The following is an 18,646-nucleotide window of genomic DNA, read 5'->3' on the forward strand; positions in this document are numbered from 1 at the left end:
GTTACCATGTCCAGCGGCACCGTAGCCTCCCTAACTACTCCTGACCCTAATGGTCGGCTATCTAAGGAGTGCACGGGGAAAGGTAGGTCTAACGACACCAGTGGAATCCCTAGCCTTAACGCGAGTCCACGATCCATGAAATTCCCAGCTGCGCCTGAATCGACAAGCACCTTATGCTGTAGAGAGGGAAGAAACCCAGGGAAAGAAGTTAACACATACATATGACCGACAGGAAGCTCTGGGTGAGTCTGGTGCTTACTCACCTGGGGTGATCGAGTTGTGCTCCGCCTGCCCTCCCGACTCCCAGATGAGTTCCTCCAGCACCGGTTGGCCGTGTGCCCTCGCCGACTACAACTGGTGCAGGAGGACACTCCTCCTCCGGTCCCCCTCGAAGCCACCCCTCCTAACTCCATAGGGGCAGGGGCAGGAGGGCTGGGATGTGGAAATGACAGGACCTGATCCGAACGCCCGCGGGCAGCCAGCAGGTTGTCGAGACGGATAGCCATGTCAATGAGTTCATCAAGTGTGAGGGTGGTGTCCCGACATACTAGCTCCCTGCGGATGTCCTCCCTGAAACTGCATCGGAAATGATCAGGGCCCTGTCGTTCCACCCTGCTCCTGCGGCCAAGGTCCTGAACTCCAGGGCAAAGTCCTGCACGCTCCTCGTCTCCTGACATAGGTGGAACAGTCGTTCCACCGCACAACCCTCTGGTGGATGGTCAAACACAGCTCGGAATCGGCGGGTGAACTCTGGGTAATGATCCCTCGCCGAGTCGGGACCATTCCACACTGCGTTGGCCCACTCGAGAGCTCGCCCAGTCAAACAGGAGACGAGGGTGCTCACGCTCTCCTCTCCGGAGGAAGCAGGACGCACGGTAGCCAGGTACAGTTCCAGTTGTAGAAGGAAACCCTGGCACCCCGCCGCTGTTCCATCATACTCCCGGGGGAGCGTCAGCCGAAGAGCCCCGGAGCCAGATGCGGTAGCAGGAACAGGAGGTGCTGGAGGAGGGGGTGGGAAGGCCACTCCTCTCCCATCAATCCATCCTCACCATCATTTGGTCCATGACCGAACCAATCCTATGGAGAACGCTGGTATGATGGAGGACCCTTTCCTCCATCAATGGGAGAGGAGATGCAGCTGCTCCTGCTGATTCTATGTTTGGGTGTGGCATTCTGTCACGCGGGACTAGGTGTCACAATTTAACTGAATGTTTGCACTGTGTTCATGTATATGGCTTAATACACAGGTTTGTGTTGTCTTAACCCTATCAGTCCCGAGACCCCAGCAAAAATTGGCGTTTCATTTATCTGCATGTCCAGCCCTTATATTAGCCCCACAATGACGTGTTTTACCATTTTCTTTTCTGCATAACCAGGGCTACAAGAACACAAATGTAATGTCAAAAATGAACATTTTTGCCTTTAATAGACATACCCAAAAGTAACTGCTTTTAATGAGCAGATATATGATAAGGACATTTGTAAACTTGGTGTCATTGGAAAGGAAACACCTGGGAGATGAGGAAATGGTCAGAACATAGATAGGAATTGGCACAATTCAGATCACATGAGCAAGCACACAAACTAACAGTTTTATTTTTATTTTGAAAGTCATCTTTCATGGACAAGCTATACGTCAATTATTGATGAATAGACCGGGAAACACATCAGATGGCTTCCACAACAAGTCAAACACTTCAGGGGAAATGGGATTGATAAAACACAACAGGTAGAACTTTACAGATGTTCTAGTAAGGGTGCAGTCAAGGGACATCTCCAAGTGTCCCCTCAACCTTTCCAAAGTGTGCTAAGTATGTACGTTAGGTAATTCCACTGCTATTACACATTGAATATGCCTAAAAGATATTGGTGACTATACAAACACATTTTCTACAATATCGACCTCTCTCAAACAGTGGGGTGGTATCGGGGGACATCCAAGTATCCTTCCAATCTCCAAAGTGTCCAAATGAGGTAATTCCACTACTATTACACATTGAATAAGCCTAAAAGTTATTTTATATTTTGTCTGCATTTAACCCAACCCCTCTGAATTAGAGAGGAGCGGGGAACTGCCTTAATCAACATCCACATCTTCAGCGGCCAGGGAACAGTGGGTTAACTGCCTTGCTCAGGGGCAGAATGGCAGATTTTTACCTTGACAGCTTGGGGATTCGATCCAGCAACCTTTTGGTTACTGGCCCAAAGCTCTAACCACAATGCTACCTGTCACCATCTGTCCTCAGATTCACCTCCCTCTGTTGTGCTGGTTCCAGTGTTGGTTTCAGTGCTCCTACCTCTGTTCCTCACTCTTCTCTGTTGAGGCCTAGGTGTCCTCCCTGACCCCGCACCTCTAGGTGAACCGGCTGAGAGGGGAGTTGAGCCAGGGCCTGCAGTGGGGGTAGTGGTAGAGGAGTGGAGCCTTTGTGGAGTAGTAGAGCTTGAACCATCAGTAGAGACAGACATTGTCATCCTACAAGAAACATGGTATAAAGGAGACGGACCAACTTGTTTTCCTCTGGGTTAGAGTGCTGGTAGTCCTACCAACCATACTACCAGGTGTGAAACAGGGAAGAGACTCAGGGGGTGTGCTATTTTGGTATAGAGCAGACCTAACCCACTCTATTAAATTAGTTTAAACATGAACATTTTACATCTGGCTAGAAATGAAAAAGTAAATTATCTCAACAGTGGAAAATGTCCTCATATATCCCCCCAATAGAATCCCCATATTTGAACGATGACAGCTTCTCCATCCTAGAGGGGGAGATCAACGATTTCCATGCTCAGGGACATGTACTAGTCTTTGGTGACCTAAATTCTAAAACTGGACAAGAACCTGACACCTTCAGCACACTGGGACAAACACCTACCTGGAGGTGACAGCATTCCCTCCCCATATGCCCCCCTAGACACAACTTTGACAACTTAACCAACAAAACAAGTCACAACTCCTGCAGCTCTGTCAGATGCTGGGTATGTATATTGTCAATGGTAGACTTTGAGGGGACTCCTATGGTAGGTACACCTATAGCTCATCTCTTGGCAGTAGTACTGTAGACTACTATATCACAGACCCAGAGTATCTTAGGGCATTCACAGTCAGTCCACTGACACCCCTATGAGATCTCAGCAAAATCACAATCTACTTGATGCTCAATCAAGAGGCCTCAAAGCCAAAGGTACTGAATAATATTAAGAAATGCTATAGATGGAAAGAAAGTAGTGTGGAAATCTAAAAAAAACTATTAGGCAACAACAAATTCAATCCCTTCTAGACAATTTTCTGGACAAAATGTTTACTGTAATAGTGAAGGTGTAAACTTAGCAGTAGAAAACCTAAGCAGTATATTTGACCTCTCAGCTTCCCTATCATACCCTTCCCTATCAAATATACAAATTTCAAGCAGACAACCTTAGAAAATTAACAACAATTGCAAATGGTTTGATGAAGAATGCAAAAACCTAAGAAAGAAATTGAGAAACCTATCCAACCAAAAACATATAGACCCAGAAAACCTGAGCCTATGCCTTCACTATGGTAAATCACTAAGACAATACAGAAATACACTACGGAAAAAGAAGGAACAGCACGGCAGAAATCAGCTCAATGTAATTGAAGAATCCATAGAATCTAACCACTTCTGGGAAAATTGGAAACTAAACAAACACCAACACATAGAGTTATCTATCCAAAACGAAGATGTATGGATGAACAAATATTTTTGCCTCTACAACAAAGGACAGCAAAAACATCTACATGATCAAATACAAATCTTAAAATCAACTATTAAAGACTACCAGAACCCACTGGATTCTCCAATTGCATTTGGGCTCCCGAGTGGCACAGCGATCTAAGGCACTGCATCTCAGTGCTAGATGTGTCACTACAGACCCTGATTTGATTCCAGGCTGTATCACAACTGGCCGTAATTGGGAGTCCCATAGGGCAGCGCACAATTGGCCCAGCATTGTCCGGGTTAGGGTTTGGCTGGGTTAGGCCATCATTGTAAATAAGAATTTGTTCTTAATAACTGACTTGCCTAGTTAAATAAAGGTTAAATAACATTATTAAAAATAAATACATTGAATTAACTACAGGACAAAATACAAACCCTCCTAAATGAAATTATCAAACATACAGACCACAAATTCCAATTGGCTATACTTAAACTCTTTAACATCATCCTCAGCTCTGGCATCTTCCCAAATAATTGGAACCAAGGACTGATCACCCCAATCCGCAAGTGGAGACAAACTTGACCCCAATAACTACGGTGGGATTTGCTTCAACAGCAACCTTGGGAAAATCCTCTGAATTATCATTAACAGCATACTCGTACATTTCCTCAGTGAAAACAAAGTACTGAGAAAATGTAAATTTGGCTTTTTACCAAACTACCGTATGACAGACCACGTATTCACCCTGCACACCCTAACTGACAAGCAAACAAAGGCAAAGTCTTCTCATGCTTTGTTGATTTCAAAAAGGTTTTAGACTCAATTTGGCATGAGGGCCTGCTAAACAAATTGATGGAAAGTGATGTTGGGGGGGAAACATACAACATTATAAAATCCATTTACACGAACTACAAGTGTGCGGTTAACATTGGCAAAAAACACACATTTCTTTACATTGGACCAGGGGGTGATACATGGATGCATCTTAAGTGTATGACCATATTAGAGACACATATTTCCCTCAGATTACACAGACCCACAAAAAATTGAACATATATATCAACTAATTGGAGAGGGCACTAGAACAGTCTTCAGCACCTGGCCTCACCCTGCTAGAATCTGAAGTCAAATGTTTTTTTGGGTTAGTTTTTTTACCTTTAAATAACTAGGCAAGGGGATTGTTGTTCGGGGGCAGAACGACAGATATTTACCTTGTCAGCTCGGGAATCAATCTAGCAACCTTTTGGTTTCTGTCCCAAAGCTCTAACCTCTAGGCTTTTTGCAGTTTGCTGATGATCTGTTGCTTCTGTCCCGAACCAAGGAGGGCGTACAGCACCTAGATCTTCTGCACAGATTATGTCAGACCTGGGCCCTGACAGAATCTCAGTAAGACAAAAATAATGGTGTCCCAAAAAAGGTCCAGTTGCCAGGACCTTTACATCTAGACACCGTTGCCCTAGAGCAAACCAAAAAATATACATACCTTGGCCTAAACATCAGAGCCACAGGTAACTTCCACAAAGTTGTGAACGATCTGAGCGACAAGGCAAGAAGTGCCTTCTATGCCATCAAAAGGAACATAAAATTCAACATACCAATTAGGATCTGGCTAAAAATACTTGAATCAGTTATAGAATTCATTGCCCTTCATGTTTGTGAGGTCTGGGGTCCGCTCACCAACCAATAATATACAAAATTGGACAAATACCAAATTGAGACTCTTCTGCAAAAATGTCTTATGCGTACAACACCAAATAAGAATACCTGCTAATTATCAAAATCCAGAAAAGATACGTTAAATTCTACAACCACCTAAACGGAAGCGATTCCCAAACCTTCCATAACAAAGCCATCACCTACAGAAGAGCCCCCTAAGTAAGCTGGTTCTGTGGGGCTCTGTTCACAAACAGACCCCACAGAGCCAAAGGACAGCAACACAATTAGACCCACCCAGATCATGAGAAAACAAAAATATATTTACTCGACACATTGGAAGGAATTTACAAAAAAACAGGGAGAACTATAATGTAATTTGGCCCTAAACAGAGAGTACACAGGGGCAGAATTGCTGACCACTGTGACTGACCCAGTATTAAGGAAATATTTGACTATGTACAGTCTCAGTGAGCATAGCCTTCCTACTGAGAAAGGCCGCCAAAGGCAAACTGGCTCTCGAGAGAAGACAGGCTATGTGCACACTACCCGCAAAATGAGGTGGAAACTGAGTTGCACTTCCTAACCTCCTGCCCAATGTATGACCCATATTAGAGACACATATTTCCCTCAGATTACACAGACCCCCAAAAAAATCAAAAAATCAATACAATTTTGATCAACTCCTATATCTATTGTGAACACGTGAACTTTTATGTGCCTTAATATCAAACTTGTATACCATCTGTAAATACAATAAAATTGTCAAATTATGAGCCTAGTTGGTTTAGCTACAGAAAGCGAGCAACCTTCCCGCTAGCCATGATTGGTTGAGATAATGAGTGGGCTGGACATGCCAAGAGATGAGTTTGGATTGGTCTGCCATATAGCTCACTTCTGTCTATTGCAGCTGGTTGGTATGTTTAGGTAACCGTGTCGAATGCTGCTTTTTTAAATTAAATGTATCACGTAATAAAAATGCATAAACCTAATGTCAAAAGTGTACTGTTAGCTAGCTAACATTAGCTGGTTGGCTCGCTAGCTAACGTTATGTGTATGTTTTCCTTTTTCTGGAGGACCGAGTTTTGAAATTAGTGGAATTCAAGTATGATAGCTAAGGAGATGGAGAAAACACCTGTCTGGATTACATATTCAAACTAAGGGAAACAATAAATGGCATCAGAGCGGAGACGCATCCAACCATGATGTATCACGTGTAAGATAGTCTAGCTAGCTACATCTTCAGATGTTACACTTTCGAATTTTGACAGAAAATTGTTTAATTTCAAGTGTACTGTTAGCTCGATAGGTCGCTAGCTAACATTATGTGTATGATCTTACTCTTCGTATCTCAGACACATTTGCTATAGCCATAGAACCTGGTTGGTTAGCTGCCTGCAGATTCATGCAGGGTAGTAACGTCATGAGTTGTGATTGTGGTCCTTTGTTTAGCTAGCTAGATAGCTTTATGTCTTAAAAAAAGACTCCACTCGGCAAATATCCAGTTCAATAGAATGTCACTGCAGCTGTTGATAGACGTACTAGCTGGTAAATTTGCTCTGGCTATCTACTCCGATTTCAGACCAGGGGTAAAATAGTCTAGCTTGCTACCTTTTCAAATTTTGACAAAGTATTTTCTTTACAAGTTAAAGTGTACTGTTAGATAGCTAGCTAACATTAGCTGGCTGGCTCGCTAACTAACATTACGTCATGCGTTGGGATTCATTGTTTACCTAGCAAGCTATCTAGCTACATTTCGTAACAAAAGACTCTCGTCTTATTGTGCCAGAGTGCAGAATAACTGATACATTTTTGAACGCTCAACACCGGTTGAATATGTCCAGTGTCAGTAAATGTTGGCAACAAAGCGTAATTTAATTGTTGCCAGCAGCACAGTTACAGTCACCAACGCTCTGGATAACATGAAAACAGCCTAACCAGCTCTGCTAGAGTGAGTAAAATAGTCAGAGTGGGGTGTTCTCTCGTTATATGTCTGGAAGTAGCTAGCCAGTGAGGTCTGAGCTTTCGGAATAACCCTACTTATTTGCCAGAGTGTCCAGTGTGCGCTCTGAATGTGAAACTCTCTGAATTTACAAACAGACAATCTGACAGCACAGTTGCAGTCACCCAACACTCTGGATAACATAACAGCCTAACCAGCTCTGCTAGGGCGAATAATGTTCAGTGAGCGGTTCTCTCTCTCTCTTAGATGTCTGCAAGTAGCTGGCAAGTTAGTACAGAACGCTCAGATCAACCCTTAAAGAGATGGGTGGGGCTAAGGCTTAAGAGGGTGTGAACAAGGCGCAACTGTCAGGTGCAGCCATCATGACTATGGGGTTGTCTTCTTCTTCTTCTGCGGGTTTTATGGCGGACTACAACCTAAAAATGTGTATTGCCACCACCAACTGGACTGATTGAAACCAAACATATCCCCATACATAATAGTGATATTAATCCACCCCAATGAAAATAGTACATTGCCAAAACAAACAAAACTCCCACTTCTTCCTTTTAATTCTCCACATCTCCCTTCTCAGGCTCTAGGACCTGAGAGGCTGATACGGCTTGTGCCAATAATCCATGTACTGTAACTCCTTCGCTGAGAAATATTTCAGCCCCAGGAACCGCTGCACCACATCCACTATGATTTCTATCTTCCTGGACCTTCTCTCCACCTTGGCAGTGCCATTAATTACCATAGCAATAAAGGACACAAAGTCCACATATGGTTAAGAACCTTTAAAATGTTAGGATCCTGCTGGTGAAAGGCAACCTCTGCAGCCTGTAATGTAGGCCTATCCATCATCATGCACTCCTCTGGTGCATCATTCAAACCCTCAACCCGTTTCACAGCTGCTGCATATGAAATGCTCTGTACAGCCTTGACTGATTTTCTTTCCCCCTTGTGGGGCATTCGAAAGACGTTACTTCATGGTTCCCACCCCAATTTCAACATGTCACATATTCATCACCTTTATAATACATACTATGATCTTTTCCACAACTTGGACATCACAGTTTCTCCTTTCTGCAAACACTTGATACATGACCAAAAGCGTTTCAATTATCACACAAATCAAATATTTTTTTAGGTCACATACACATGGTTAGCAGATGTTAATGCATGTGTAATCAAATAAATTCACAACTACCTTGTACACACAAATGTAAAGGATGATTACGAATATTTGAATATAAATATATGGATGAGCGATGGCCGTGCGGCATAGGCAAGATGCAGTAGATGGTATATAGCAGTATATACATATCAGATGAGTGATGTAGGACATGTAAACATGATTAAAGTGCCATTATTTAAAGTGACATGACAGGAATAGGCAAGATGCAGTAGATGGTATAGAGCAGTATATACAGTTGAAGTTGTAAGTTTACATACACAAAATGTCAACCACTCCACTTCTAGTTAACAAACTACAATTTTGGCAAGTCGGTTAGGACATCTACATTCTGCATGACACAAGTAATTTTTCCAACAATTGTTTACAGATAGATTATTTCACATATAATTCACTGTATCACAATTCCAGTTGGTCAGAAGTTTACAAACACAAAGTTGACTGTGACTTTAAACAGCTTGGAAAACTCCAGAAACTGATGACATGGCTTTAGAAGCTTCTGATTGCCTAATTGACACCATTTGAGTCAATTGGAGGTGTACCTGTGGATGTATTTCAAGGCCTACCTTCAAACTCAGTGCCTCTTTGCTTGACATCATGGGGAAATCAAAAGAAATCAGCCAAGACCTCAGAAAAAGGATTGTAGACCTCCACAAGTCTGGTTCATCCTTGGGAGCAATTTCCAAATGCCTGAAGGTACCACGTTCATCTGTACAAACAGTATAGTTATAGTATAGTATGCAAGTATAAACACCATGGGACCACACAGTCATCATACCGCTCAGAAAGGAGGTGCGTTCTGTCTCCTAGAGATTAACGTACCTTGGTGTGAAAAGTACAAATCAATCCCAGTACAACAGCAAAGGACCTTCTGAAGATGCTGGAGGAAACAGGTACAAAAGTATCTATATCCACAGTGAAACAAGTCCTATATCAACATAACCTGAAAGGGCGCTCAGCAAGGAAGAAGCCACTGCTCCAAAACCGCCATAAAAAAGCCGGACTACAATTTGCATCTGCACATGGGGGCAAAGATCGTACTTTTTGCAGAAATGTCCTTTGGTCTGATGAAACAAAAATATAACTGTTTGGCCATAATGACCATCGTTATGTTTCGAGGAAAAAGGGAGGAGGCTTGCAAGCCGAAGAACACCATCCCAACCGTGAAGTACGGGGGTGGCAGCATCATGTTGTGGGGGTGCGTTGCTGCAGGAGGGACTGGTGCACTTCACAAAATACCTGGCATCATGAGGTAGCAAAATGATGTGGATATATTGAAGCAACATCTCAAGACATTAGTCAGGAAGTTAAAGCTTTGTCACAAATAGGTCTTCCAAATGGACAATGACCCCAAGCATACTTACAAAGTTGTGGCAAAATGGCTTAAGGACAACAAATTCAAGGTATTGGAGTGACCATCACAAAGCCCTGACCTCAATCCTAGAGAACATTTGTGGGCAGAACTAAAAATTCTTGTGCGAGCAAGGAGGCCAACAAACCTGACTCAGTTACACCAGCTCTGTCAGGAGGAGTGGGCCAAAATTCACCCAACTTATTGTGGAAAGCTTGTGGAAGGCTACCCAAAATATTTGACCCAAGTTAAACAATTTAAAGGCAATGCTACCAAATACTAATTGATTGTATATAAACTTCTGACCCACTGGGAATGTGATGAAATAAATAAAAGCTGAAATAAATCATTCTCTCTACTATTATTCTGACATTTGAATTTTTTTTTTTTATAAAGTGGTGATCCTAACTGACCTAAGACTGAATTTTTACTAGGATTAAATGTCAGGAGTTGTGAAAAACAGAGTTTAAATGTATTTGGCTCAGGTGTATGTAAACTTTCGACTTCAACTGGACATGAGATGAGTAATGTAGGATATGTAAACATTATTAAAGGGGCATTATTTAAGGTGACTAGTGATACCTTTAATTAAAGTGGCCAGAGATTTGAGTCTGTATGTTGACAGCAGCCTCTCTGTGTTAGTGATGGCTGTTTAACAGTCTAATGGCCTTGAGATAGAAGCTATTTTTCAGTCTCTAGGTCCTGGCTTTGCTGCACCTGTACTGACCTTGCCTTCTGGATGATAAGGGGTGAACAGGCAGTGGCTCGGGTGGTTGTTGTCCTTGATGATCGTTTTGGCCTTCCTGTGACATCGGGTGCTGTAGGTGTTCTGGACGGCAGGTAGTTTGCCCCCAGTGATGCGTTGTGCAGACCACACTACCCTCTGGAGAGCCTTTCGGTTGAGGGCTGTGCAGTTGCCGGACCAGGCGGTGATACAGCCCGACAAGATGCTCTCGATTGTGCATCTGTAAAAGAGTGTGCGCGTTTTAGGTGAAAGGCCAAATATCTTCAGCCCCCTGATGTTGAAGAGGCGCTATTGCGTCTTCTTCACCATGCTGTCTGTGTGGGTGGACCATTTCAGTTTGTCCGTGATGTGTACGCCGAGGAACTTAAAACTTTCCACGTTCTCCACTACTGTCCCATCGATGTGGATGGTGGGGGCTCCCTCTGCTGTTTCCTGAAGTCTATGTATTCCATCTCCTCTGTTCTGTTGATGTTGAGTGAGAGTTTATTTTCCTGACACCACACTCCTAGGGCCCTCACCTGCTCCCTGTAGGCCGTCTCGTCGATGTTGGTAATCAAGCCTACCACTGTAGTGTCGTCTGAAAACTTGATGATTGAGTTGGAAGCGTGCATGGCCACGCAGTCATGGGCGAACCGGGAGTACAGGAGAGGGCTGAGAACGCACCCTTGTGCCAGTGCTGAGGATCAGAGGGGTGGAGATGTTGTCTCCTACCTTCACCACCTGGGGGCGGCCCGTCAGAAAGTCCAGGACCCAGTCGCACAGGGCGGGGTCGAGACCCAGTGTCTGTTAATTGTCACATGCGCTGAATACAACAGGCGTGACCTTATCGTAAAAAGCTTACTTAAAAGCCCTTAACCAGCAATGCAGTTTTAAGAAATACCACGTCTTCCCATTGTTTACACTGCAAAAATTATATTAAGACACTTGCCAGTTGGTGCACGCATGCTTTGAGTACACGTCCTGGTAATCCGTCTGACCCCGCAGCTTTGTGAATGTTGACTTGCTTAAAGGTCTTGCTGACATCGGCTAAGGAGAGTGGTGCTCTCATGCATGCTTCAGTGTTGCTTATCTCAAAGCGAGCATAAAAGGCATTTATCTCTTCTGACAGGCTCGCGTAACTGGGCAGTTTACAGCTGGGTTTCCCTTTGTAGTCCGTAATAGTTTTCAATCCCTGCCGAGCCGGTGTAGTAGGATTCAGTCTTAGTCCTGTATTAACGCTTTGCCTATATGATGGTTTGTCTGAGGGCACAGCGTGATTTCTTATAAGCGTCCGAATTAGTGTCCAGCTCCTTGAAAGCAGCAGCTCTAGCCTTTAGCTCAGTGCGGATGTTGCCTGTAATCCATGGCTTCTGGTTGGGAAATGTACATACGGTCACTGAGGGGATGTCGATGCACTTATTGAAGCTGGTTGGATGAATCCCGGAACATATTCCAGTCTGTGCTAGCAAAACTGTCCTGTAGCGTAGCATTCGCGTCATCTGACCACTTGCATATTGAACGAGTCACTGGTACTTCCTGATTTAGATTTTGCTTGTAAGCAGGAATCAGGAGGATATAATTATGGTCAGATTTGCCAAATGGAGGGTGAGGGAAAGCTTTGTATGCGTCTCTGTGTGTGGAGTAAAGGTGGTCCAGAGTATTTTCCCCTCTGGTTGCACATGTGACATGCTGGTAGAAAATAAGTAAACTTTTGTTCAGATCCTTCCCCCCCTTTAATGGCATATGCCCATATATGGTACCAAGTCACACCAAAGATAGTATGACACGGCTGGAAAACATAGATCCCCAGCTCTCACAGATAGGGGCTGTGTGACATTGAATTAAAAATGTATTGAAGGTCCCCTAATTAAGGGACACTACATTTAAGCGGTTAAAAGTTACATTCGTGAGTTTTATTGACAAATTTTATTTTTGACACATGTTTTACAGTATGTGTCTCTACCTGACGTCAATATCATTTAATTTAGTTTATGCAAATAATGTGTCCCACTTACAAAAATTCCGGTCAGAGCGTACTTTTTTCTCTCTTCTCTCTGCTGCTGGTGTCACTGGGTAAAATGCAATTAGTAATTAAGGTGGTAAAAAAAAATACATTTTCACTTTTTTTTTTCCTTTGAAGATTTCAGGTGCATTCCGTACATTGTAATATTGTTGCAGGGTTTAATCCATGTTGATATGCTCGGTGTCTGGGCACACTCCTGTGTTGCATTTGCAACAGCTAAACTAAACACTGGAAGAACAGGTAGGAGATAAAGTAAAGGGGGAAATGGTGTAGCGAAAAAGTCACACATTCTTGTTTTTGATAGGTAAAACAGCTATTCTCCGTTTCAGACGTTGATGAGTGTGCCACACAGACACACACCTGCTGGAACGACAGTGTGTGTGTGAACCTTCCGGGTGGGTTTGACTGTATGTGTACATCTGGACCGGCTTGCAGTGGAGACTGTCTTCACGAGGAGGGCCTCAAGCACAACGGACAGGAGTGGAACCTCAGCCTGGACCGCTGCTCCCTCTGCTCCTGCAAGGTAGGGCTAACACACACACATTAAGGCAGCCCCCCACACCTCTCTGATTCAGAGGGATTGGGTTGAATGTGAAGGACACATTTCAGTTGAAGGCATTCAGTTGTACAACTGGTCTAGATATCCCCCTTTCCCCTTTCCCAAAACACATTCTGCTCCCTCTGCTTCTGCAAGCTATAGGGCTAACACACACACACACACACACTCGATCACACACACACACACACACACACACACACACACACACACACACACACACACACACACACACACACACACACACACACACACACACACACACACACACATACACACTTCTCCCTCTGCTCCTGCACACACACCATACCTACATGTGAGCCAACACTCATCCAAGAATGCACTCACATTAACACACATTCACACATCACTGTGTTAACACAAACACATACATGCATGTGTACACACACATACAACATATAGCTTTTCTGACATACACCCATCTCCACCTCACAACTACTTTGTTAGTGGTTACTACCTAGTAAACAGGAACAAAGCAAGAAAATATAGAAAGACATCCACAGTCACATAGATGAAACAACTATCTGCATACACACTCACATCTGGGTTCCCACTGTAACATCACACACACTTACCTCATAAAGTCAAGACAGAGAAAGAACACAGAGAACGACACACACTTCTACTCTGTTACATACACACATACACTGAAACTCTTTGCTGTTGTTTTTTCAGGTGAGGGACGATGACAATCTTAATCAACATTAAAATGACTAAAACAAAATCGGAACTGAGAAGAAATGAAGATAGACCTACATTTATAGTGTCTTTACTCTGTCCAGCTTGCTAACAGTCAGCTAAAAACTAGACAGTCAGGAAGCATAAACAATTCCAAAAGTGATGGATCGAGGTCTATTGTTTGCTAAATTAGTTTGACACCCTGGTTTTATCAGGTCCCAGTACAGTTGGGAGGCGTGTACTGTAGAGGAGTTCACGAGCGGGTCCGGATCCAGAATTCTAAATAATGTCACGGGTCTGGGTTGGATCTGATATGGTTGTCACGATTCTCGGGTATTGTAACTGACTTGTCTGGAAGGACCCATACAGACCTGAACGGGACTGCTGCAGTAGAGAGTGAGGTTTTTTATTATTTATGCTGATGCTCTTGCTTTTCACGAGAGTGGCACATGTGGCTTGTTGTCGTTGTTGGCCAGTCATAAATCAGGCAATAGGCTATAGTCATAGAGCCTCTGTGTGTGGCAATAGTTAGGAAATATCTAATCAATTGAAGATGGAATTAAAATGACGGAATGAAAAGTTAAAGGAGAAGGATCGGCTACAACGACCAAGAGCCAACAGATAGGCTGCTCCTAAATATTCTGAATGGAGTTGTTGTTATTTGTAACTCTAGGATTAGAAAGTGCCTGCACTGCAGCCTCAATTACAGTGTTAATTTCGTCAATAAAAATAGTGACAAAAATATTCGTCAAACACCTATTTTTCAGTGGCAATTGACGAGACTATAACTGACTAAATAGACCCAGAAAAAAATATAACTAAACAACAACAAATAATACATTAATTTCAGTTAACTGAAACGAGACTAAATTTACTATGCGATTAAAATCGGACTACTAAATGGACTGGACAATCATTTTTGGAGAGATTTGGAGCTTTTCAGTGATAAGCACAATTAATATTAGCAGCACAGATGCACAGTGCAGTCATGTTGATCAGTGGAAAGGACACCTAACACCCAGCAAACACAGCCCAAGTGGTTTGTCCTTTAAAAGTTGCAATGTACTGCAGCACAGCTTGCGCGGTGGCGCAGAATCCTATGCACCTTATTTAAGTGCCAACCACTGGTACAATTAATGCTAGTTAGTGCTAGTTTGACCACCAGAGGGCATCTTTGAGAAGCATTTACAAGCCTTCAATTGTGGCTGTACTAGAGAATTTAAAACTTTTTTTGTAAGAACATACTATATGGGACTGATTTTAAGAAATGTTGCTTAATTAATTGTATTAATATTATGGTGTTTCTATTCCAAGAAAAAATGAAAAAACCCTCTGGGTTTCCATTAGGGTGGAAGGGAAAAGTTGGCGATGTACAATGTGACCGTCGGGAGTAGGGTCCCCCGTGCAGTTTGATACGCTTTCCGGCCGCCACCGGGAGACCGATGAGGCGGCTTTCGGTTTTAATTTAGAATCCTTCAATCCTCTAGATGTAAATATTGGCGGTGAGTCACGTCCTAATTTTCTATATACTGTAGGCCTACCGTAGGCGACATGAGTCTCACTCGTGTTGAGTAATGTGCTGTTAAAAGTGGTGTAGGTCTTATTTATTTAAGTAGCATATTGAAGTTAGAAGCAATAGCATTTCAAGCACAAAGTATCAAAATACAGAGAGGTGTTGGTAAAGGTATTGTATATTGCCCTGTTAGTAGCCCATAATGGGCTATTATAATACTGTACATGGTGTCCAGGTCTGGATAACCAAAACATGTATTTATTAAAGATTATCAGAAAGAATGTTGGTACTTATTTATTTTGATCCAAAGCCATGAATGAGTGTGTCACTCAGCTTTATGTAGGTGCCGGGCTATATGACTGTGCCATCAACTTGATAATATATAACAATATTTTGAGGTTTATTTCGGTTATTTCTGGTGAATTAACCTGAAATTGCAACCAATCACGGCCAACCTAACTAAGAAATACATTTGACGCTAGAATTCTCCCCCTACCCTCCTTCTAGGCAAGTCTATTGTCCAGCTACCTGCTAATAGCCATAATGGCGCTGTACGACGTGACCATCTGTGTTTGAAAGAGTATTTTCCAGTTTGTTTACCTTCATTAGACAACTTTGTTCTAATATTTCTGTTATTCAGTGATATTTATTCCCATAGTAATTCATTATGGATCCATAACTAAATAAACATTGTCATTTTGAAAGATTATTTTTATCATTATTTTATTAATGAAAGCATAAAGATGGCATTATTAGTTACATTGTTTAGTTTGAACGTGCAGACTGGCACTAAGAACAGCGGGAATGTTTCCATTATTAGTGCGCCCCTTAGTATTGCTCTGTGCTACCCAGTGTGGCGGGTTGAGGGTCCAGCCCCCCTCTCCCTTCCTCCTCCTCCCTTCCGCATGGACTAGGTCCGTCTTCTGTGCGCGGCTCTGCGGCCCATCCTGTGGTCCCTGCCCTCGTGCCTTGAACCTCATGTGCTTTCAGTGGAGACAGCTGGAGAATTGCAAGGCAATCCCATTGTGCGCCACTCGGGAACCATGACCAATATATATTGTCCTGCTAATAACAGAGTTAATAATATATCTGTGAGAATATCCAAGGGGCTTTTATATAATTATAAATTATTAATAATCTTTTTGTTTAAAAAAGAACTATTTTGTACATGATTTTGTTTTCATATCATGTAAAATGAGCGCGATAAAGGCCATTCTTGAACATGGGGTGAGACATTGTTACTAATTTGTAAATAAATCTGTTTTGTTATTAAGAATTATTTATTTCTGTTTTTAGATGGAGGGAAATCAAAAACCTACTGTCATCTCATGGGTCTCCCAGTCGAGGCCGCCACAGGTATTGAACTAGTATCTGTAGCAACACAGCTTGCACTTCTATGCAGTGTCTTAGACCATTGCACCACTCAGGCACTGTACAATGTGACTGGTCAGGAGTGGGCTACAGTACTACAGCAATAGCAAAATAATCCTAATAAAATAAAATAATAAAAACCTTAGTGTAACAACAGTTTTATTAAGTAATACTGAAGTCGTCCACAATTACCAGTTTCTATTTAGGTTTATGTTGCCCATTCATTGTCAGTCAGAGAAACAGTAGAATCCAAAAACATAATCAGTGCTCTAACTCCCCCTTGCGCTGGTCTGGAGCAATGAAGTGGTGATATCTGCTGATGTGAAAAGGGCTTTATAAATAAATTGGATTGATACAAGGAGTGTGGGCTGACAGACTCGGCTCCGCCTCCAATTATACACATCGCTCAGGCGGTCCTTGCTTCACCTTAGCTAACCAGTCACACCAGCCTTCTAGTTTGCTAACCTTTGCCTGGTTAAGAAACACAAGCTGCATTAGGAAATAAAAAAACAATAGCAGAATTGAGTTTAATAATAAAACAGCAGTCTAGCTATATTTTTCTCTACTTAGTGTAGACTATAGAAAAGTAGTCTGCCTTTGAATTTATAGTCATGCTCAACCCTCCCACTTTTCACACTGCATTTCATATACAGACTATGTAGCCACCGTTGCCAAGTCTCCCTATTTTTTCCTCACAGAAAATGGCTTGATTCTAGCCTTTTGGCTACCGTTCAAAAGTTAGGACCCATAATATCGGCGCTAAGTTTTTTATTTTATTGTGCTTTCATAAAACATATTGTGGGCCGTTCTAAAACTTAGCTACTTGCGGACCGGACCATTAATCATTTGTTTAGACTACACTGTTCAGTCATATTACCTCATTAGCTGTCTATAGCTAACAACGCGGAACGGGTTCGGCGGGAGGCAATGGCTTGGAACGTTCAGGTAGTAATATGCTATATAGAACAAACATGCCTCTGACATGATGAATAAGGAATAACATCGTCTCTATTCATGGAATTTCTATCTGCAACGTTCAAGAATGTTTTTCAACTGAATGTGACCCTCAGTAGCCTATATGCAAACATTTAGTTGCATATAAAAAGGGAAAAGGCATAGAAAACAATGAATTGACTCAATTTCTCTTGCCACTATGCTATATCTGACTGGGTAAATAACGTTATTTTGAGTTCATGTGGAGCCAGTGACTCAGACTTGAGCACTTGGACCAGGACTCGAGCACTGGGACTTGGACTTCAACCATAGGGATGCGTGACTTGACTTGGACTCGAGGACAGGGAGCTTGGGACTTAATTCGGACTCGAGGTTTAGTGATTCGACCACATCAATGGGGAGAACAGTCATTAGCTCCCATTCAAAGTCATCAACTCCCATTCTACTTTTGGAAAACAATGGCCAGATATGTCTTGTATAATATTATTCTTATATATGTTTGTCATATTTCTGCTGTTAGGAAGAGAATAGGATGTGATGCAGGACAAGGCTATGTATGTTTGTGCACATGGAAGTCAATTATTTATGTTTACTATAAGTTAAATGTGACTAAAATGGAAGGGCCTTTAGTTGACAAATTTTGTCTCGACAATAACTAGACTAAATCTATTCAGATGACAAAAATGTAACTAATACTTAATGAGATTTCAGTTAAAATGAATAAGACTAAATCTAAAGAAGAGTGGCAAAATTAGGACTGCTCAATTAGCCTAGGTAGCAAACGTTAACTAGCTAAGATCGAGGTCTGCACTCGCATGGAAATCTAATTAGCATAATACGAAATCCCCATACAAATCTGTCAGCTTAAGCCAGAGATATGGTTATTTTGCATTGGGTTCATCTCAATCCTCCGCATCTGCCGCACTTCCACGTTTTTGTTGAAAGGTGACAGAGCTAGATTGACGTTTGTCAGATGCTGAGACA

The 18,646-nt window shown here is 42.5% G+C and overlaps 1 protein-coding gene across 1 annotated transcript in view; it reads left to right on the forward strand.

Moving 5' to 3' along the window:
* Positions 1-18,646, forward strand: part of LOC109895039 (protein kinase C-binding protein NELL1) — a 435,218-nt gene that overhangs the window by 405,145 nt on the left and 11,427 nt on the right. The window contains exon 17 of the mRNA XM_020488694.2: positions 12,899-13,092. Within this exon, the coding sequence (XP_020344283.1) occupies positions 12,899-13,092 (194 nt within the window). The remainder of the gene's footprint in view (positions 1-12,898; positions 13,093-18,646) is intronic.

Source organism: Oncorhynchus kisutch, linkage group LG8, assembly GCF_002021735.2.
Source record: "Oncorhynchus kisutch isolate 150728-3 linkage group LG8, Okis_V2, whole genome shotgun sequence".
Classification (NCBI taxonomy): Eukaryota; Metazoa; Chordata; class Actinopteri; order Salmoniformes; family Salmonidae; genus Oncorhynchus; species Oncorhynchus kisutch.